The sequence below is a fragment of the Pithys albifrons genome, chromosome 2 (genome assembly GCF_047495875.1).
Source record: "Pithys albifrons albifrons isolate INPA30051 chromosome 2, PitAlb_v1, whole genome shotgun sequence".
Lineage (NCBI taxonomy): Eukaryota > Metazoa > Chordata > Aves > Passeriformes > Thamnophilidae > Pithys > Pithys albifrons.
Window position 1 is genome coordinate 66963355 of NC_092459.1, and position 23615 is coordinate 66986969.

Consider the following 23615-nt stretch of genomic DNA (forward strand, 5'->3'; position numbering starts at 1 on the left):
CAACAAGAAACTTGCCATAAAAGTAATTAGTGTTTCTGTGGACTTCAAAATGTACGTCACCTGTTTTCTGGCAGCTTCCTCTCATATATCTCTGGTGCAGACTTTTGAATTTGCATTGAAGGAAATAGAAATGATGAAGTAATATTACACTTAGTAAGGCACTCAGATGCCTTGTTTTTACCTGCTTTATATTTTCCCATGATCTGAAGAAATTCAGTAAATATTTATTCAGCTCTAGAGAGATGGAATAGACTGGCTAAGTGACAGACATCTGCACTTACATGCAGGGACATTAAGACTTAGGAAAGTTTGAATGAAAAATATGAATCCTCTCTAATACAGTCTGTATTTGCTTTCTCCTTTAGACAATACTATCCAGTATCAATTACTGTAGCTCATAGACTATACAGATATTTAAAGAAAAAAACTTTGGAAAATATGTTATCATCAATTTAATTTTGCAAATTCTAAAGAAGGCAAACACTAATTATAAAAATCTAGATTACTTCTTGTCCTTTTTTCCCATCATTCTTTTTCCACTTAAAAATATTTGCAACAACATGTCTTTATGGTAGAAATTTGGAGTGAAATTCAAAAAGTTAAAGAGAGATAAGAAGAATGAATTAATTTTTCTTTTAAAGGGACAGTAATGTATTTCTACCTACCTCACTACAAAATATATGCTCATTTGCTGAAATAAGGTCAAAGGAGGTTTCATTTTGGACAATCACAGGAACCTAGGAGAAAGTAAATTAGTTAAGTCTATAGCGAAATTACCGGAAAAAAATTAAATGAGCATTAATATTTAACTGTAGTGACATGCAAATGTTAGACATTTGGCAAACATTCATTACGTATTTGCAAACTAAAGGCCATAATTTCACAAATCTTGTAGGTGTTTTGGTATTTCTTAATAAAAGTTTCTTAAAATGTAAATGTTCAGAATTCTTAAAAAATAATTATTATTTTTACTAGGAGATTTAAAGAGCATCAAATGAAATAATCACTTAAATAAATTGAGATTCCCTCATTTTATTAAGAATCTTTGAAGGTTTGCATTTCAATCATGAGCGTAACACTGTCTCAAAGTGAGATTTCCTTAGTTACCCACCAGGGTTCAAATGGATTTATTTCCTCATGGTCAGTTACATAGGGGTATTGTCAGTATAAACAGTGACTTTGACTTTGTAACATAGTTTTGATGAATATTACCTGCTTATACAACCCACTTCCTTTTTTTAAGCCGTTTAGAAATAAGTTACTGGGATTGTAGTTTATTGAACTAAATGTATCTGTGTCTCTCATCACATATTGCGATCATTGCTTGATTCTTTGCTTACCACACTACATAGACTTGTTTACACTTTCGTTTATAGTTACTAACTGATTAGGTAGCAACATGTATCATTCTTAATACCCTTTCATCATCTGACATTTAAATTAATTTTTAACAACAATATTAAATTTCTCGTAATCATTGCTTCTTGATTCAAAACACTAATTGGACCAAAAGAAGCATCAACATTTTAATCAGGTCTTAAAGAAAACAAATACTTTCTTCATAGTGCTCCAAAGACAGATTTTAAAAGCTACTTTAATATAGTTCCATGTTTCCATGGCTTTCTGGGCTGCCAGCTCTCTTGCACTCATCCTTCAGATACCTGCACTCTATGCATTTTGGCAGTGTTTCCTATCCAATCTTTCGGTCTTGTCACTTACTTCTCTGACCTCCCCCTTCTCCCTCCTCCATTAAAAATTAAACTTGGGCCTCTTTAGTGTCTATTTAATAAAAAATGGAACTGACAAGCTGACAAAAGGAAAACTGACAAGCCTGAAAATGTTGGAAGGATGGTCCAAGTGCTTTAAAACATCACTGTTTCTCCTGAAGCAAAATACTTTAAAGCTTAAGATTGGTAACAGCATTAGAGGACACTAAAGTTTGAAATGGTAAATTGTTTATTTTCTTTGCAAATAATTTGAAAAACAAACTGAATAAAAGCTATGTGTAATTTAAAAATGTTATTGTTACCTTCCAGACAAATACAGTCAAAGACATGGACACATACTTTATGGAGCCCAGAGAAATATAAGAAGCTGCAGTGAAAAAAAGTAGTATCATTCTGGTAAAGTGGGTTCATGTTTTCCTGAAAGATATTTGATTCAGATACCTGCTCAAGGGCAGCATTAGTTGGAACAAACAAACTTTTCTGCCCTGACACTGATTTTTAGGTGAGAAAAGAAAAACACAAAATAAAATAGAAAGGACAGTTGTCTTCTAAGTGACCATGGAGTCAAAAAGCAAAGCAGATGTGGGAGGATACACCATCATGGTGTTTCCAGCCAGCAGGTGCTCTTTCATGGTGATCTTATGCCATTACGAAAGGCACTGAGGTTCTGTATAGTATCACTGAAAATGCAATTATTAGAGCTAACTATAAAGAGGGGTTAGTATGTGTAATATTCTGTCCTTTTAGACACTGGAAACCCAAGTTGTGTGGCATTAAGCAGGCCTGTGATCCATCTGTGCAGCATTCTAGGCCGATCCCATCCATAGGAAGGGTACCTCATTTTGGTATGATGAGCTATGCTAAGATTTGAGCTATGACAAGAAAAAAAATTTCCATTCATCATTTCTCCTATAAAACAGAAAGGATGTTGACATAAGAAGTTGCTGCTGTGGGTACATAAGGGAAAGGAGATGCAGGTGGTGTAATTGCCAGTAGCAAGGAGGAGCTACCTGCACACTGCTCCATGCCCATGAGCTGTCCGAGTTTTCCAGTGCCCAGAGCTTGCAACCAGCGCCACACCAGCCTGAAGGCCACGCTGTGTGTACAGCACAGGTTAGCAATTACACAGTTCACTGGCTCCTTGCTTTACAATGGTCTCCTGGACAGAATGACCATGTGTGGTCAAGCGGGTTTTACCTGTTGAACTCATTTCCTCTACTGATTTCCCTCTATTTTTGATAAGCTAGAGGAGTAGCATTTTTTTATCATGATCTTGCTTGTTTCTTACCTGTTTTGCTAAAAACTCTTGTGGACGTTTCCATGAATGTACCTTTAAGGATGCTGGTAACTTTATTTTCCCTTCAGGATCATCAAAGAATTGCTACATAAAAGAAGCAAGAACAAAAATGGAACTTTTTTTTTAATTACAGTATTGGATTTCCATGAGATTTAAAATAATAAATTGTTCACATGATAATTCATTTAAGGAGCAAAATAGCATAAAAAGGAAGTAATAGTAACTACAACTGAAGTAAAAGAGCCCAAAGCCCAAATGAAGATTCAGTACAAAAGCCACTTATATTGTCCTGCACTGTCTAAATAGGTCTATGTGAAGTGATTTTTTTATTTTTCCACCTGTTAGAAAGCTCTCCAAATAAAAGTTTAAGCTTTTAAGTTAGGTACTCTTCTACCAAGTGGTTTCTATGTAATTTTTCTAACTCATGTATTTTTATAGCTTTCTCAATTGAATACTGCAAGTAAATATCTGAAGTGGTGTTTAGACACAAAGCATGTTTGCTGCACTTAACACTGCTATAGAAATCAAAGAGAACTATAATTATACAGCATCATGAATTAGCCCATTAAATTTATGAATTTCAAACCTGCATTTCTAAAGTGATACTCATCCTCCATGTGCACAGAAGGCATCATGATACATGATATCTGTTTACTTAATAGCACAATGTAGGATGAGAATATGCCTCTGATTCAGGTCATGTTGACTGAGAAACTAATCAGTTACATGGTTAATGCCTTTTATTTGTGCCTGGATTTTAAATAGCTTTTTGGCATATTATACATTCGTGTGTGTTTCACAGTCCACAATGTACTCTATCTTCTACAAATCAAGCACGAGGAAGAGCTGCTGGGAAGGAAAATCTGCATCACTTTGAGTACTTACTGATCAAATGAAGGCAAAAGAAAACACATTCCAGAAGAAAAAAAAACAAACAAAACCCAAAGACTCCCAAATAATATTTTCTCACATTTTTTTCTTATTTGTTTCATTGTGTAAGTTCCTCCAACATATCTGCAACAAGCTTTTTTTAAACCATTAATGTGCACACATTAGTGCACACATGTATGTTAGCAATTCATTTACAAAGTAATAAATAAATACTTCTAGTTTATTACACTGCAGTTTAATAGGGACTACTTAAACATACTGAAAAGATATGATTGAAAATTAATATATTTATCAGTAACACATTATTTTGCAGTTGCGATAAATACTCTTCTAAATAACATGTGTCACACAACTTACTGCACTTTGACCTTTTCCAGCTTTTCCAGCATCCCATTTTTCTGCATTGATATCTGCATCGTTCCATTCTGGCCAAATAGGAAACCTCCCCTTCTCATTTGAGGCACCTACCTGGGAAGATGTAGGTGCCCTGGGAAACACACAGTGGCATGAATAAAAACAAACAGTATATTAGACAATGGTAGCAGGAAGATTTTTATCATACAAAATATTCTGGGTTTAGTGTTTGTAACTAAGATAACTTTTTGTCACTAACCTATAGAAGTGACAGATGGTGTTATTAGGTATAAATTAGTAAAATATTTAAAAGCAATTATTTGAAGAATCCTGCTGAAGTAAAAGGGATAGCTGAAGTACAAAAGCACAGTCCGAGGACAGTTTTCTCTCTCTTCCTTTTCCCCTGCTTCAAGACACATGGTTTTCCTTCCCCTCCTGTGTCAGTCGTAGCATTAACAATCCAGTTCAACTCACTTGCCCAATCTGAAGGCTTTCTTTATTTCTGATTTATTTTCTTTAACCAACCAAAAGAAGCTTGTCAGGGATAATAGATATTCCGGGGAAAAAGACTCACTTCTTGGCATCTGCTGCTAGACCAGCCAGTTCTGTCTCCAGGTAGTTTCATTCTCAGGGCCTCTTGCACTACCAGCACTCTGACTACCACCTTCTTGGGTTTCAGAACTCGGGCAAAAAGTTTGTGGAGACTGCAGGAATTTTCAGAAGAGTAACACACAGTGTGTTCAGAGCCACCAACTAGCACTAGTAGCACCTCTGCACATCATTCTTTCAGTGCATACAACAGGCTGAAATCTGAGTTAGTGAGAATGAGAATACAGCAGCTCCTTCCTCCTTAACCACCAAATCCCGAGGCAGACAAAGTACATGCAGGTCACATCTTAATTATATTCTCCAAAACCCACTGAAAATAAACTACATGTTGTCCACTTAAAAGAACAAAGGGAAGAAGCTGAAGTGACTCAAGAAGCAGCCTGGCACCAAGAAAGTGAGCAAAAGGGTTTAAACAAAACATTACAGGGAAAAACTTACTGACTTGGACTCACTGGAAAAACAGAATAAGGTCAGAATTTTCCTACAAATATGTCCTGGAGAGTAGGAAGATAACAGTGTTTTGGACCACAGCTGAAGAACTAACTTCACAACTTCTTTTAAATATTAAAGCTTAATTTCTTCATAAACTGATATCCTCTGGGGATTTCAAAGGAAAAGATTCAAATTTTTTTTTAATGTTTGAGAACAAGAGTTTTTTACATCCTGGATATATACTGCATGTCATATCATGTGGATATTTATACGCACACCACCAGTCACGTCATATAAAACCATACTCACAATTTAAATTTTAGAATTATTGCTTTCTCTTGAAATTTTGGTTACTCCATGAAAAAAAAAACGAACCCAGGTTATGATTTACAGCATCAATCTTATTGCACAAAACATTTGGCATTTCAGACAAAATTATCTCAGTGTCATAATACACATATCCTCTTCTTCAGTTGTTGTTCCTATATAAGTGCAACAGAGTCTATGACTACATTCTGAAGTCACACAGACTACGCAAATGAGTAGCCCGACAAGCGAAAATGGTGCGTAGCAAGTGACATCTGAAAATACCATTAAGCCGGATCTGCCAGAAGGTGGAAGCAGGGACAAGCCATTTGGGGGAACAGAGACATTGCTCAAGTGTAGGGCAAGGAAATTACAAAAGCAAAAGCTCTGCTGGAGTAGAAATCACCAAAGGATGTTAAGGGCAAGGGGAAAAGCTTCTATAAGCACATTGGCAGCAAAAGGAAGTCTAAGCAAGGGAAGTGCATGTCTGCTGCTCAGTGGGGTGGGCAACTTAGCGACAAAGAACATGAGAAAGGCCAAGATACTCAATGCCTTTTTGTGCCTTGGGTTTTGTTGGAAAATTTGGCTCTCAGGCCTTCCAGTCCAAGAGTCTACTTATACAGTCTGTGGGAGCAAAGCATTAACTATGGCAGAGGAAGGCAGCTAGACAGCATTTAAGACAACTGGACACAACAGAGCTCCACAGTGCTAGCTGGGATGTGAGCAAAGGTATAAAGAGAGCTGACTGGAGTGGAGAGCACTCCAAGGCTCCTGTCAATCATATTCAAAATATCACAGCAACTGAGAGACGTTTCTGATGATTGGAAAAAGGCAATGCTCATCTTAAAATCTGGGATTTGGATCTTGAGAATATCAGTGCTTGGAAACAATTTAAACTCAAATGGACAAGGACCTAAAGAACCTGATGTAAACTGGCCCTGCCTGAGTAAGGAGTTTGACTAGATGGCTCCCAGAGGCATCATTCAATTAACATTTTCTGTGATTCCATAATAGTTTTGTTGTTAGCAACATTAAGGACAAGGACATGGGTAAAAATAAAGATTTCTCACTGTCTAGACATTAGCTACATTTATCCACACTACCAGTGACTCTGAATGAAATGCAGTTGTGAAAATTCAGTACCATCTGTGCCTTTTGCTACGTAAAAAATACCCAAACACCTTGTACCTCTCTAACTGGAAGGAAGATGTATTCTATAGAGTGAAACCTTGTGTTACTTTCTTATCTCTGTCACTTCAGTCATCTGTAAATTGAGTCTATTATGTTTGATCTTTCATCAATAGTATAATTCTTTCTCCAGGGTTTTCTCAAAGACTCAAATGAGGCTTCATTCTATATTCCATAATATTTACCAAGCAATTGAAAACCCTGAAGTGTTTTTCAGTTTCTTTGGATTACTAGGAATGTTTCTATCAGTTCCAGTTGTTTCAAAGAATCTGTTGTACCTGCACTAATCTCATGCATAAAGACCAATAAAGAATGAAACTGTAGCTGTATCAACAGGTTCAACCCTTGTGATATTTGTAAACCTATTCCCTTTTAACAATGATTTAAATGCAACTCCTGACAGCTTCTTACACATAGTAAAAAAATGTAAGCTAAAATTATCATTTTTTGTACTTTTATGTTACTTCAGATGAAATATGAATGGCCTATGTAGTGAATTTAAATATTCAAGGACTACTTCTGATTTTTTGCATCTTTTTTCTACCTCTGAGTCTGCATTTGCTCTTTTAAATATTTATAGACAAGCATGGAATTTTCACTTATTATAATGATAAAGATGCTTCAAAGCCATTCCCAAAGAAAATTAAATCATAATTGCAATAATTCATAGAATCAGAGAATGATTTGGGTTGGAAGGGACATTAAAGATTATCTTCCACTAGACTAGGTTACTCAGAGCCCTTCCTCATTTCCTGCTATGAGATTTCTGAATGCTTTGGGACAGTACTGGAATTAAAAAAAAAAGTAAAAATTAAAAAGCAACGAGATACGGACTTTCCTTACTTACTACCACACTAAGAGACAGAAAATTACTTTCCACCACACTTTGACATAACAGAATACCCTCAACACTAACAATGCAGAAGACATGGAAACAATGTGACCTGTGACTGAGATACCTACACTAAATTGGGGAAGCACAATGCTACTGCCTCTCTAGATGAATGATTCAAAAAGACTTTGAAAAAATTCATAAACAACTGCAATTTAATTGGTCTCCAAGTATAAATAATAAATGAAAAAAGACAGCAGAATTTATTAAAATACTGTATTTGGAGTAAGGCTATTAAGAAGTTCCTTTATTCTAGGAATTGAATAATATAACTTCCTGAGAATTCTTTGAAACAAACTGTAAGACACAAGGCCAATGCAAATTACTGGTATTTTATGCTCAGGCTGGATGGCTTCATTGTGGAATAGTATTTTAAAAACCAACTTACTGCCAGGCTTTTTTTTAATCCTGTGCTAAATCCTAAAGAAGAAAAAGGAAGAATAAAATGCCAAATGAGAGAAACATCATGAAGTTGCCACTAATTCACCTCTGACCCTTTAAGCAGCTCCTCCAAGAATACTGGTATATTTGATGTAGTGCCAACACGGGAAATGGGGGATGGCAGGATACACAAACACAACAGGGAAAAAATTGGAGACAGATTGTAACTCAACTTTTTCCCAGACTTCAGATTTAATAGTCACAGGAAACAAGCCCACAAGGTATGGCAAGTGTGCTCTCTCTTGTTAAACATAGTCATTTAGCCTGTGGACATGTACACTACGCCACTCTGTAAGCAAGATCGTGCCAACGTGGTAAATGGAGTCTAGGGAGCAGTCTTCCTAAAACAGGTAAATCCACCTGCAAATTATCTATGATCACTCCTTACTGAGGGAATGCAGCAACACTGAAAGGAGTTTTCTTGAGAGAATTACAGAAGGGTTGGTATTTCGTTTCAGAACGGCATGGTTACTCCACTTTTCTTTCCCAGTATTCAACTCACTCTGGATCACCATTTTGTGACACTATGCAGTTTTTCTAGAATTCAGAAAGGCAGTGTAAAAAGAAAAAAGTGTCCATTCCCTTGGATTGTTTGAGCAGTCATAAGAAGCAATTTTTGGTCTCAGTAAAGGCTTTTATATTACAAAAAAGGGCAAAGAACAAACAGATGGTTCAAGGTTTCCTCCAAATGTGCCCTGTAGAGAAGTTATTTAAGTTTTTCCGTAGTCCCTTCAGAACTCAAAGACAAAAGCCTGCTTTGGAGATCCTCTTTATAGCAGAAAGTTCTTTTAAACTCCAATCACTGAAATGATTTCTAAAAAGTAGCACCTGACTATCTTAGAAACCAACAGTGGAAACCATGGTAACACTGAAATTCATAAGAATTGGGAAAGGATATGAGAAAGTTTGGTCAAGTATCACTAACTCTGTGGCAAAATGATTTGTTCTTTTTCTTCATACCTTGTGCCATTCTTCAGAAGAGGAGTGAACAGAATGAGTCACAATCAGACTATCTAATAAGGAACTATGGCAATACAGTTTTTCTTATTAGAATAGTCAGCAGGAATTACAAAACAAAACTAAAAAAAAGAATGTGCTCTTTATAGTGACTTACAATTAGTCTTATCTTGGACTCTGGAGCCAAAACTTTAAGAATTCTCTGCAGAAGAAAAATACGTTAATCTAAATGCTCAGAGCCCTCATGTTTGGGGACTCCCAAGCCATGGATCCAATTTAGGTATGATGAGCAGAATGAATCATTGTAAAGCATCTATGTTGTAATGATAGTTTCTTGTAGAGCCTACAACAACAGATTTTATTGCCATTTCACTTTTGTGTACTGGAGTAGACACTCTTCCTCAAAAAGCATAGAGTGCTTTCTCTGTGAAGCAAGGTCAAACTGTGGGAAATTAAAGTGAGGACAGAAGGAATGATGACCACCAACTGATTAATCTTTATAGGGATGTTATGTTTAAAAGGGTCAGTAATTTAGATCACTACTTTCAAGTGTAATATTCTCATTTCTAAGCATAGCTGACATCCCTGTAGGTGTCTCATGGACTACTAACAGACCTCAGTAACCTGTCATGAATGAGCCTATTGCAAACACACACACATTTGCAAAGAGCAATGGTCACCTAACCTCACATTTAGCATTGCCAGCTAGAAGTCCATGCATTTTCCTATTTTTATTTGTCACCACATTAATTAAAAGTGAGTTGTTCCCTCTTGGTTTGCTTTCCAGGATCTAGGAGCAGGGAGAAAATCCCTACATGTTGTGCAAATTGTACACAGTGGTGTGACTTGAACAATACTTCAAAGAGAAACTGATGGAAAATAGTGTTCTAGAAGCATTGTGGGTTTTAAAGCTTTTTATCCTCCCTGTTCTCATCCTGATTCCATTTGTTGCCCTATAAATATTGCCTGATTTTTGGTCTTTATAATTAAGAATTCCAGCTAAAATTGAGTGCTCCAGGTCAGACTGCTGTGAGCTGGCCCAAATCTTTTAACTGGTTTCAAAAGGTGGTAATGACAGACCAAGTGAACAGACTACCACAGAAAACATGGGATTGGAACTGCATCTTGCAGTCATAGATTTGAAAGCAAGCAATGTCTACATCTAATTTGCAGACCAAATTTCTGTTTGATCAATGTACTGTTCTTCCAACTAGCAGAAAATGACCAGGGGTTATATTGTTCTCAGTTAATGATAACACTTCAAGATCTGGTGCTTTCTGTTACTGTGACAGATCAATCATGAACTCTGTTCAAGTACAGTCAAGGAAAACAAATGAAACACTATGACACATTAAAAACAGGGTGTCCAATACAAGAAATTAGTACAATGCCACTCAGCACAATCAATTTTATGTGCTTTAGATGAAACAGTATATTTAGTTCTGTTACTCTGGCAATGTAAAAATAACTTGGGGAAAAAAAAATCAGCAACAGGCAACAGTTTAGAGGATGGAGGAATAACAAAGAGCAAATGTACAGAATAATGAGCAGCATAGATAAGAGTGATTATTTATCTGTTCTCATGATGCGAGAAAAACAATGCATGTAACATAAACCAGAGTAAATTTTTTAAAAAAATAAAACACTGGACTGCTCAGCACATAATTAGCCATCAGAACTCTTTGACATCAGACATGACTCAGATGAGAATAATGCTCCATAGCTTTTGAATTAGCCTGTCTCAAGTAGCACATAACTCTGTCAAGTTTTGGACAAAAAAAAAAAAAAGGAAAAGGAACCTGAGAGACCTTAATTCCACTCCACCAAGCTCTGTGTGAGAACCCACTAACAGTAATGTCATAGAGCATCCACTTGTTCTGGTTGTCCTCCAGAGAAGATGAAGATCTCTTTCCAAATCATTTGATTTAAAGAGGGAACCTGTAGTCGTGTTTCCCCCTGTAACTGCACAGCACCCTAAAAGTTATGGAACCAGTAACTTCTGTGAGTTTGTTTCTCTCAGCTCTGTGTGAGAACCCACTAACAGTAATGTCATAGAGCATTCACTTGTTCTGGTTGTCCTCCAGAGAAGATGAAGATCTCTTTCCAAATCATTCGATTTAAAGAGGGAACCTGTAGTCGTGTTTCCCCCTGTAACTGCACAGCACCCTAAAAGTTATGGAACCAGTAACTTCTGTGAGTTTGTTTCTCTCAGGGTTTCCTACTAAACTAACTGAGCTGAACTTGGATTCAGCTATAAGAACACTGAGAAGACTGCAGCACCTCTTTTGACACTAAAGTTTGATACTCAAGTATATAGAACATGCTTTTTTCCTTTCTTTGGCATCGCTTCCTTGTTGGCTTATGGAAAAGCCTTTGTCCCTTCTGTATGGCACCTGAGCAATTAGCTAAGAAATAAAAATGTCTGCATGGCAGAGCATGCCAGCACTTCTGTGGACTTAGGACAACTCATTTCAAAAGCACTTTGCATGCACTGTTATGAAAATCAGGAAATCCCATTTCTTCAGTGGTGATTATAGAGATCATGGAAGAATATAAGGACCATTCTGCTTAAGTAGACGAATAACTCAAGGCAAACAGAGTCTCTAATGTGATATTCTAAGAATGCTCTCTAGTTTCAAAGCACAATTATTAGCACTTTTCTTTTGACAGCACATCTTTTGCTTTGTAGTTCTGCTGAAAGCTGCTTTTCTCTATTATGCTGTTCATTACACATTGCCATAAAAGTCTAGACTTCTCTTGCACAGTCTGATTGTACAGTCTCCAACCAATGGCTCATGGAGTGTTTGCCTGCAGGATCCTTTGGCAGTGCTTTGAACTTCATGGAAAGAAACACCTAAAACTAAGACCAGTGGAGAGTACAGCCTTTAGTGTGATACTGTCACTAGCATATTACTTAATGTTTTCATGCCCATGAGTCCGTGAAGTTTGAAATCTACAGAACAAGTAGGTTGAGCTCTCAGGGGTTCTTTGTTTTAATTAGAATTAACTAGAAAAATTAATTTGAATATATAATTTTCTAATTAACATGTAATCTTGTTATTAAAAAATTTAAAACTTACTGATTGGCTTATATGCTATTTAAATATTTTTATCATATTTTCTTGGGGAAAAAAACACCACTGTCTCATCACAAAGCATGAAATTAAAAAAGGAAGTGGAAGGTAGACCAAAAGAGGAAAAAAAGTACCAACAGATTGACTATGTTAATTAAAGTTATACTGTGTTTACACACTGAAAAATTTCAATGAATGAAGCACAGGTGCTGAAAGGAAGATCTTCATCTTTCTGGCCAGAATATGCTAGCACTAAAAATTCTATTTTTGAGACTAACAACATTACTGCCCTTGGAAATTCAAATTACTTACAAAACAGGCAATAAACAATAAATGAAAAGCAGATCTTTTATACTGAGGAAGAACAATGCAAACTCTTCAAGAATGTCTCTTGCTTTAGTTAGAGTTTAGGTATTAGCACAATAGTACAGTAGTAGAGCTTGCAGATGGAGAGTGATGCAATAAATAACTTTTGAAGAACAATTATTAACCAAAGAGTTTCACCCAAATTGAACCTAAGATCATGACACATTTATTCACTAACATTACCATGTCTGTGGAAAGCATGTATGTGCATTTGCTCAGTGTTCATCTCTTTAGTTCTGCAGCTGCATGTCCTGAAATCCTGGGCCATTATGAATTTATGTTGCTTCTGAATTATTTGGGAGAACAGGAAATACCTTGCCAATATAGATAATGCAAACAGCCAATAAACCCTTCAAAAAGGCCTTGGACTGCCATTCAAATGAATATAATTCTGTTTATCTTTGGAAATACTGCAACTGAAAGATTGCTAAATCAGACTGTGATCTCAAAACATTCTTACTTAATCAAGACAGTAGGTGCGAACTGAAAATTAACAACTACTGTTACTCAAGACACACTACAGCTCGCTGCCAGTCTTGTGAAGCCTTAACTGCTTTGGTTAGAAAGGATCTGGACTGAGATATTTGAGAGAGAAGAGCCTCCTGAGTTATAAAAAATCAGCTTTGTAGTAAGAGTATAAAAATCTTGTAATATGTTACCAGTTACAATTGTAAAGCAGCTTATAAATGCAGTGCAGGTTTAAAATTTTTCATATAAATCTTCTTTTCCTTGCAAAGTCCAGAGAGCAGCTGTACTGGGTTTGGCTAGGACTGAGGTAATTTCTTCACAGCAGCTTGTACAGGGGGGATATATTATAGATTTGTGATGAAAACAGTGTTGATAACACAGGGATGTTTCAGATATTGCTGAGCAGCAATTACACAGAGCCAGGGCCTTTTCTGCTTCTTGCACTGCTCTGCCAGCAAGGGCTGGAGGGGCAAAAGAAGGCACCAGAGGGGACACAGCCCAGATACATGACCCCAACTGATCAAACAGACACTCTTTACCATACGGTGTCACACTCAGCAACAGCTGGGGGAAGAAGAAGGAAAGGAGAGATGTTTCGAGTGATGACATTTGTCTTCCCATGAAGGAGCCCTGCTTTTCTGGGGGTAGCTGAACACCTGCCTGCCCATGGGAGGTAGTGAATGAATTCCTTGTTTTGCTTTCCTTTTTACCTATTAAACTGTCTTTATCTGAACCCACAAGTTTCTGTATTTTTACTTGGATTATGACCCCCATCCTGCTGGGGATGAGTAAGTGCAGGGATGTGTGGAACAGAGCTGCCAGAAGGGGTTAAAACACAGCACTTGAAGCCACTTGCTTTTTTAGACAGCCCCAATTCTAAAATAATGGGGGCGGAATTAACCATAAAATGGATACACCTAACCCAAAAATTGCAAACATCAGGACTAGTATCCTCAATATCTTTTGTCCAAAATGTTAACCCTGTTCCAAGTCTCTAGCAGAACTTCATTATAACCACTGAGCCATACTCATCTCTGACTGTAGCTCATGCTATCAAAAAAAGCATAAGCATCTACAAACAAATCTAACTAGCTTTTACAGTAAATAATACAGCAACTCCTTCTCTCAAATAAAATATATCTTGCAAGACAAAGATGTACCACTGGGCTACCCTCTTGGACCACAAACAAGAGAACAGGAGTACTGAATGAGAGCACGGGTGAACTGCAGCACAACATCTTGTCCCAAACAAAACTTGTAATTGAAAGCCTACAAAAAACACAAAGGCATATGTAGTATATTTGGCAAATACTTTTGACAGTCTCTAATCATTTTTAGTTCAAGCACTTCCCGAGCTGGATGTGGTTGCCAGGTATTTATAGAATCTTCAGTGGATTTCTTTTCTGCAGATTTGTACCATGTATCCATGTAAATTTTAGTGCCTATTAAAACTTATGTTAACCAACATGAAAAGTCTAGCACACCATTAAAAGCAGCTCAAGTTGAACCACCACCCTCTTATCTCCAAGTCATTAGTTCTTGCAATTCACAAAGTTCAGCCCAATTCCCCAAACATCAAAAAATTAATGTGTTCAGTCTATATTTTCTAAACCACTGCTGTAGTCTAAACATAAGTATACTTACCTAAAGATCATACACTGGCAGTGCATAAAACCTCAATCACAAGCCTTGGCTGACACCTTACCCTAGGTACAGAGGAACTGAAGTATGAACTAACAGTATCACTATTTTTTTTCCTGTTCTTCCTGTCCTAGCCTTTAATCTTACTAACAAACATTAGGTAACCCTAGGCTTTGGTGCAGCACCCCACTGTATAACAGGAATGCAGCAAGCTGCTACTCATTGCAATCAACCAGGCACACAGCTACACTTAAAACACTTCTTCCAGCCAGTCCACACTTCAGCCTGTCTCTGCTGGTGCCTAAGGATACAACAGCAGTAAATACTGCTCTTCACAGAATCACATAATATCCTGAGTTGGAAAGGACCCACAAGGATCATTGAGTCCAACACTGAGCCTTGCACAGGACCATCCCCAAGAGACACACCATGTGCCTAAGAGTATCATTCAAATGCTTCTTCAACTCTGCCAGGCTTGGTGCTGTGACCAATTCCCTGGGGAGCCTGTTACAGTGCCCAACCACCCTCTGGGGGAAGCAACTTTTTCTAATACCCAACCTAAACCTCCCCTGACACAATTTCAGGCCATTCCCTCACATCCTGTCACTGGTCACTCCAGAGAACAGATCAGTGCCAGTTCTCCTCTTCCCTTCACAAGGAAGTTGTAGACTGTGATGAAGTATCCCCTCAGCCTCCTCGTCTCCAGGCTGAACAGACCAAGTGCTCTCAGACACTTCTCATTCGGCTTCCCCTCAAGGCCCTTCACCATCTTCATTGCTCTCCTTTGGATACTCTCCAAGAGCTTAATATCTTTCTTACATTGTGGTGCCCAAAACTGTGCACAATACCCACATGAGGCTGCCCCAGTGCAGAGCAAAGCAGGACAATCCCCTCCCTTGACTGGCTGGCGATGTTTTGCCTGATGCCCCCCAGGACACGGATGGCCCTCCTGGCTGCCAAGGCACTGCTGACTCATGTTCAACTTGCCATCGACCTCTGTGCTCCCTAAAAAGTACTTCAGCACTACTCTGACCTTCCCTTTTATATATTGATGACCTCTGCCTGTGCCACAATTACCCCTAAATCACTTGCCTCTCTTGGCACTGACCGTCAACTCCTTACTTTTTTTCCCCTAATAGTCCAAACCCTAATTGAGATAGATGCTGATGGCTCAAATTTAATTCAGAAAATTGGGCTTGATGGCATAGAGCTTCATCAAATTAATTTAAAAAGCATTTAATTCATTATCCATTCTTACTAGCCAGACTCTCTTTCACTGCCGACAAAGACATCAATTCCTATTCACCACAGCTGTTGAAACCTGGGAAAGATCAGATTCTCAGTAGCCTCTAATGGTGCAATTAAGAAAAGCTATAAAGGCAGCAGTTCTTTTCAGTTCTTCAGTCTGTCATCTCTAGCAACTGCCTAGCTCCTGAAGGGAATTGGTACCTAATTAGAAAGCAATAATAAGAGAGACCCACTGGAGCATCCAGCAGAGACTCACAGGAAGTCCACCTAGACAAGTCCAAAGCAATTTTCCTGCCTCCTCCATATGCTTCTGAGGTCCCATTCCAGCAATGCAATATATCCACCAACAATCCTGATTGATTTTCCACAGTGCAGATGTACTGCGCTGACTGTTCTAAGGACTTATGGGGGGGGAAAAAAAGAAGCCTGATCTCACTAAAATTTAAAAAGGTGATTTTAAGGTGATCAAAATACATTGCCCAGATATTTGTACATATTACTTTCAGAGTGCTTCTACATTACCTTTATCCACAGAAGTTGAAATTGTAACACTGAAGTTGTTTTGTTTGTGGGTTTTTTTGCATGCACTGATTGCTTTGGGATTTTTTTTACAAATTATTTTTTTAAAAATTAGTTTTTTAATATTACTGATATTTCTATTCAGGATTTTGATCATTAGTGGCATATAAAACAAGTAGCACTTACCATCAGAAAAATAATATTAGTCAGAAGACAAAGTATTTTTAACATTTTTATCACTGCAACTGCAACTTTTGTTCTAAAATATAACATGGAATACCTATCTTGCAATTGCATCAGAATACTAAACTGACAAGACATTTTCCCAGGCAGCTTGCAAGCATCCATTCCTCTTTCAAATACAGGGATAGTAACATTGCCCAGGTTCTCACAGATTTACACAAAATTTGCACAGTAATTGTTTGTCTTACAAACGTTCTGAATAAACTTGGTAACAGAATGGACACAAATGGATATCAAGGTACACACATCCAGGGTTGTCCTGTCCCAGGTGCACAATCCAGGACTTGTCTTTGTTAAACTTCACATGGTTGGTGATTGACTAGCCCTCTAATTTGTCAAGGTCTCTGTACAAGGCCTCTCTGCCTTCAAGGGAGTCAGTATCTTCTCCCAATTTTGCATCATCTGCAAACTTAGTATTTCTTCAAGTCCTGTGTCCAAGTCATTTATGAAGATGTTGAAGAGCACAGGGCGTAAGATGGAGCCCTGAGGAAGCCCACGAGTGACAGGCCAACAGTCTGATGTCACCCCATTCACAATCACCCTCTGTGCTCAACCCATGAGCCAATTGCTCATCATATGATGTGTTGCTCATCAGCTGTGCTGTTGGACATTTTTGTTCAGAAGGATCCTGTGAGAGATGGTATCAAAAGCTTTACTGAAATCCAGATATCTAAGAAGCAATTGATATGTATCCACTGAACACAGCTGCAATCTTACAGTGTGAGTGTAAGATTTATTTCTAATTTCCACAACCCACTAAAAAAAGACTTGGCAAATTGCCTTTGATGAAACATTTACAATCATTACAAACAATATTTCCTAATATTAGGAGAAAATCATTACCTGATGAAACAGGTGCGTCTGACTCAGGGATTACCAAACAAAATGAGGACTGAAACACGAAGTTACAAAGAATGATGGTGTTATCATCACGCTCAGCACTTTTTCTCAACAATTATAAACAAGAGCATAAGTACTATTCATTTTGTCCCAGGGCAGACTCCTATAGAACCAACTCAGTACTCTTCTAATTTTTCTTGATAAATTGACACAGATCTAGCCATAAATCATACAACTGAATGTTCTCTGCATTTGGGGCTAGAACTGTACTTTTGAGTATATAAATGACATTTGTATCTTGTTCTCGTAGACCTGCAAACACAGAATAACTTTACTGTAATACAGATATTCCTCATTATCCAGCATCTTTCCATTTCCAAACAAAGAAATGACGTCTTGATCTGTCTGCTACCAATTGCATTGCCATCATTATGACAACACAAATCCTATGACAAAGGGGAAAGCAGTTTAGAAGCAATGTGGAAAACTGAAAAATCAAATACAGTCTCCATTTTGCAAAAATAACTGTCTGTAGTTTTAAATTTTGACCACAAGCCTAATTCAAAGAAAAAGGTCAGTATAAACTTTAGCAGAGTGTAGTTCAAAACTTCAAACTGCCTAGTGGCTTGTTCTTTTCGCAGAAATTCCGTAGATTATAGCAGAGGTCTCCAAAGCAGCACAAGGAAAAAATATATTAGAACTTGAATAGCGTGTTTATATAACTGATAAAGGAATAAGTAAACATATATTGGAAGGCTGCACTCAAAATCCTTTTACTAATTGGATTGCACAATCAAAAAGGTTTGGAGACCATTGGCACAACTGAAAAAAAAAAGTTTCAAAGCTTCAGGCATTTCAGAGAGACAAAGAATGCTAAAGTATCTTTCTGATACAGGGTTTGTTTATAAATTTCCATCCATGTAAGAAACAAGGGCAAGAAAGATGAAAGGCTATTCAAGGTGTTAGAAGTGTTCTTAAGGGCAAACTTTTAGTCCCACTGTGTTCAGTTCCCAACTATCAAAAAATTTCACTGTTTTCAGAAACACCAGATTTTCACAGAGATTTTTGACTAGGGAGTATTAAGATTCATGTGGGTTTTCAGCAGGCTGAAGTTCTTACTGAGACTAAGTACTGTAGTATAATAGAGCCTTTAATCTACTCAGAAAGCACAATTTACAGTGTAAAACAACATAAAAGCATAGCAAAAGCTGAAACCAAATTTTCAAACATTTATAGCACCATTCTCTATGTTTCATGAGAAAATGTGGCTCCTATTTCTGTAAAATTTTTGTTCCAAGACAAAAAATTAAATGCACAAAAGTTCAGTAAGTTCATTGACTTAAATTAATTATCTACAGCTCAAAAGATGTGAAAGGAAAATCTTTCCTGACAACTTAATCAAGGTTTATCAGGTCAGTTGCTGAACTTGAAAAGCCATGTATTGACTTACACCAATTTCATCCATTCATCCAAAGGGACTTAGTAATTGCAGAATGACAAAAAACAAGTAGGGATAGGTTAGTCAGGAAGTTAGTATCAGAGTTGCTGTAACTTTAGATTTTTTTTTTCTTTGGCATCATAGCCTTCCTGTTTTCCCCTTTCACACTACAAGCGTTTCTGATAATATAAATATTAATTGATTCAAATACAAACAGAGGTAGTTCTGTACCTTAAGAGCTGTTCCATAAAATAAGAAAATTATAAGATTATTTTAAAAAAATAAATTTTATCTCTCCACATGCCTGAATATGGTTCAGGACAATAAGAATTCATATGGAAACGCATGCAGCACCAAAATATGTAGATGTTTACTGCTGAGAGTTTACAACAGGGGCACTCTGTATCACAACGGTTTATCACAAGATAAACTGAAACGATACACTACAGTTAAAATTGAATTTATAAGACTAATAAAAAAGCCCCATAAATATAAGCTATTTATTCTGTGTTATGACAGTTCTGCATTACAATCAGTTTACTGTAACATGTTATTAGACTACAGAACAAACAAAGTCACTAAGCCACCACTAGGATATCTTCAAGCTACTCCACCATATGTAAAATAAATTTCCTTCTTTTTCTCCAAAAGTGCTAAAAAATAAAAGTGTTCCCAATAGCTTAGACATCACCAGAAAAAATTTGATAAACTGTCTGAACCAATAAATATGAGGAGCTGCACGGCTGTGGCCAAAACAACAACAAAGTTACTAAGCAAAGGGTGCAGTGGGGAGAAGGGTGGAATCGATACTGGCAGTCTGCAACAACAGAAAAGTTATCAAAATGGGAATCAAAGCATGAAATACAAAACAGAAATATGAAAATATGAAACAAGAAACTACTGTGTAGCAAAGGCTGGGTACCTAGAAACAAAATATTAACAAAGGGGCATTTGGGATTGATTTCAAGAGAGAAGTTAAGTTGTACAACTGAACCCTTCACATAAGGCAGAAGAAAAGAAGGGCATGATACATCAGATACCTTTATCATTTGAATCCTGACAACACCATGCATTCAGGCTTACATAATTTAGGATGAGAAAGCTGCTTAAAATACAGAAATAGAACTCACAAGCCAAAATAGCAATGGTGAAAGAAAGTCAATGCTTTGTATTTATTTATTTGTCTTTGCAGGAAGAAATATACAAATTCACACTAAAGACCCTGCAATCAGCGAATCAATTAAAAATAACTCAAGAGATGCTACTTCCAGAGAAGTAATTAAGAAATTAATAGGAAGAATGCTTTTTTAAAATATACTTACTTTCCTCAGATTAATTACGACATAAAGCAAATATTCCAGGCACAAGGAGTTACCCTTCTGTAAGTGGAACTGATGTGCCATAGGAGTCATTAATCATTTTGCTCCAAAACCTTCAGCTAGTTTAGTTCCTCTACCTGATGGAAACGTGGTGGGTCTGCATTACTGTCCTGAGTCGAGGTTCTTTTAAACCTAAAACTATTTCAGCGATCATTTAACTACTGATGGCTCCTGACCACCTGCTGAAAGCTTCATTTGCCCTGCAGTGCTCGAGGTGCGAGGTTCCCTGGCTGCCCGACCAGGTATGCTGCAAGACACGCACCCCACCGGCTCGGCGGGTCGCAGGGAGCACAGCCTGAACCTGAGCAAGGCCTCCAGCTGAACAAGCAATCAAACTAAAACGAAACCCAAGGACAACCAACCGCACCCTGCCGTCTGAAACCACTTTTAATTAAGCAGCCCCATGAGCAAGTAGACTTTCTCACAGGCACCGCACAGGGCTAAGGGCGCGCACCTGTGTTGCCGCTGCCGTGGCAACAAGGCCGCCACGCAGACATGAGGACGAACGAAGCCGCCCGGTCCGGCCCATATCAGCGGACTCCCGGCCCCGAGGAAAGGAAGCCCGGGCGGAAAGTTTCCAGCCGGCCAAAGGGGCGCCCACAGTCGCCCCGAGCGGGAATCGCAGTGTGTTTCCCGGCAGCCCCGTGTCCGGCCGGCGGGGACAGCCCTGCTCCCGTGCCCGCCCGCCCCTCTGGGGCTCTCACGCTTTGACGGAGGCGCCCGACTGCCCGGCGCTGGTGCGGCTGGCGAGGTCCTTCTTCTTGCTGCCCTTGGAGGCCATGGCCGCGGGTCGGGCCCGCCGCGTCCCCCTCGTTGCCGGGAGACCCACCAGCACCGCCCCCGCTGCTCAACCCGGGCCCGCGGGGAGCTCCGGATGGGCCCTCGGGGCCGGCCAAGGGTGCGGGAGCTCGGACACGATCAGCGCCGCCCGCTGCACTTAAAGGAGACAAAAATAGGGTGTGAAGTGCCTTTGTGGCCAAAGGTTTGGCTTCGAGGTGGAGTTGTTTAGCCTGGAGGAGGCTCAGAGGTGACCTCATCACTGACACTAACTACCTGAAGGGAAGTTCTAGCCAGGTGGGGGCTGGTCTCTTCTCCCAGGCACTCAGCAATAGGACAAGGGGGCACGGGCTCAAGCTCTGCCCGGGGAAATATAAGTTGGATATCAGAAAAAAATTCTTTCCAGAGAGAGTAATCAGGCATTGGAACGGGCTGCCCAGAGGGGTGGTGGATTCACCATCCCTGGAGGTTTTTAAACTGAGATTGGACTTGGCACCTGAGTGCCATGATCTGGTAAGAGGACTGGAGTTGGACCAAGGGTTGGACTTGATCATCGCAGAGGTCTTTTCCAACCCTATTGATTCTATGATAATGCTTTCTGAGCCTCTGAGCAGCTTGAAGGATCTTCTCAAAGAAAGTAGTTTGTTTGCCAGTGATACTAAATTAGGAGGAGCTCCTGACTCGGCAGGGGAGGACCTGCACAGACACCTCGACATATGGGAGAGATGGGCAATGACCAGCCATAGGAAGCTGAACAACGACAAGAACTGCATTTTGCACCTGGGATGGGGCAACCATGGATGTTCGTACAGACAGGAAGGAGACGCTGGAAAGCAAAGCTGCGGAAAGCAGCATGGGGGTCTTGGTTGATGGCAAGTGGAATATGAGTCAGCAGTGCCCAGGCCGCCTAGATTTAGAGCTAGATTGCACAAATTCTTGTTTTCTATTTTCAACTGATACAACTAATTAATTCCTGATATGAAGCATGTGACTACCAAAGTGAAAAGAGTTCCACTAGGGTCAGGTGAAACTAACATTAATTTGCTGGTTTTGAATTCAGCAGATAGCTGACTTCACCTTTGTTTATACACAGACTTTTTCAGATACAGTCCACAGACTACATTATTATCAACAGCTCCTATTTCTAACTCTTAATCTATTTGCAGTTCCTCACTGTTTACTGAATGATGAAAAATTATTGATAAAACTGAATATACTTCATTACTTAATCTATTTTTTAAATATATAAAAAAAATCGATGAAAATCTGTTTATCAGATTGCAGAGGGCATGAGTAGATAAAAAAATAAGAGGAAAAAATATGCCGTTGTTGCTACATCTAGAGGCTTATTTTAGACAAATGTCAGATCTTGATTTATATGAAGATGACAGGCGGCCAGATACATACTAATAAATTTTAAAGTGGAGAATTCTTTCATATCTTGGCATTTCCTTCAGCATTATGTCCAACAGCATACATTTTAAATAAGATACTTTGGGACACTTCTCACTTGGAAGCCAAGTAAACATTTCAAGTTTATTTATTTCTTTTCAAACTGAACAGCTGGTCTTCTCTTCATACAATTATTATATCAAATATTGATTAGGGCATACAGACAAAAAATAGTGGAGACAGAAGTAAGTTCAAACATCTGGCTGCTGATGCCAACTTGGAGACTGGGCTGGAATTGACAGGACTGAGTTTGTGATGCAGAATGCAGATAAAGCACTTCAGATCATCTGGGATTTCCATCTCTTCCTCTGAATCACTTTTCCTTTCCTATACTTACTGGGCAGAGAAAATACTGTGGAAAAGTATCTATAAAACATTGGTGCAAGAGGCACCTGTGAAAGTTTTTCTAGCAGGAAAACTTCCTTTCTGATCCCACTGCAGGTTTGCAGCATCCCAACAAATATAACTCCTGTAATACAGTTATGTGAAAGACAACATAAAAGTAACTGAAACTTGACTGCAATTATAATGTAAACATTTTTGGGTGGTAAAGGAAGAAAGACAGAAATCAGAAGAATATATAAGCTACAGAGCTTTCATTCATTCTTTGTTCTCTTTAATGGTAGTTGCTACATATGACATTCAAAATGCATCTTTTACCATAAAATCCTAAAATAAATTTGTTTGCAAGAGGGATGGCATTAAAAACATGTATCTCAATGCTTTGTGAGGGAAAAAAAGGATCTCAAGTTTTTCACTCTTCAAGTTCCATCTTTTTATTTTTGCAAGAATTTAATTTAGAATTCCATAACCTAAGAGCAATGACAAAGACAGCTTGTGTGGAAAGAAAATAATCTGCATTTCAAAAAAGCTAGTTTCCTAACTGGCAAAGAGTCTGCAAGGTCACATCAGCTGTTTCACTGGCCCAGTGTCTCCAGCCATGAACTATATCTGACAGACACCCCTGAAGGGAGAAAATTGTAATGCAGCTGGCATTAGAAAATATGGAATAAATACACAAGGCAATATAATTAGCATTGTCTGTTAGGAACCCAATGAGATGTCACTAAACAAAT

The 23615-nt window shown here is 38.4% G+C and overlaps 1 protein-coding gene across 1 annotated transcript in view; it reads right to left on the minus strand.

Annotated features, from left to right (window-relative positions):
* ADGB (androglobin) overlaps positions 1-21091 on the minus strand; it is a 107449-nt gene extending 86358 nt beyond the window's left edge. The window contains exons 1-4 of the mRNA XM_071580896.1: positions 21015-21091; positions 4273-4402; positions 3016-3108; positions 666-737 (exon numbers count right to left, since the gene is read on the minus strand). Of these exons, the coding sequence (XP_071436997.1) occupies positions 666-737; positions 3016-3108; positions 4273-4402; positions 21015-21091 (372 nt within the window). The remainder of the gene's footprint in view (positions 1-665; positions 738-3015; positions 3109-4272; positions 4403-21014) is intronic.
* Positions 21092-23615: the final 2524 nt, after the last annotated feature.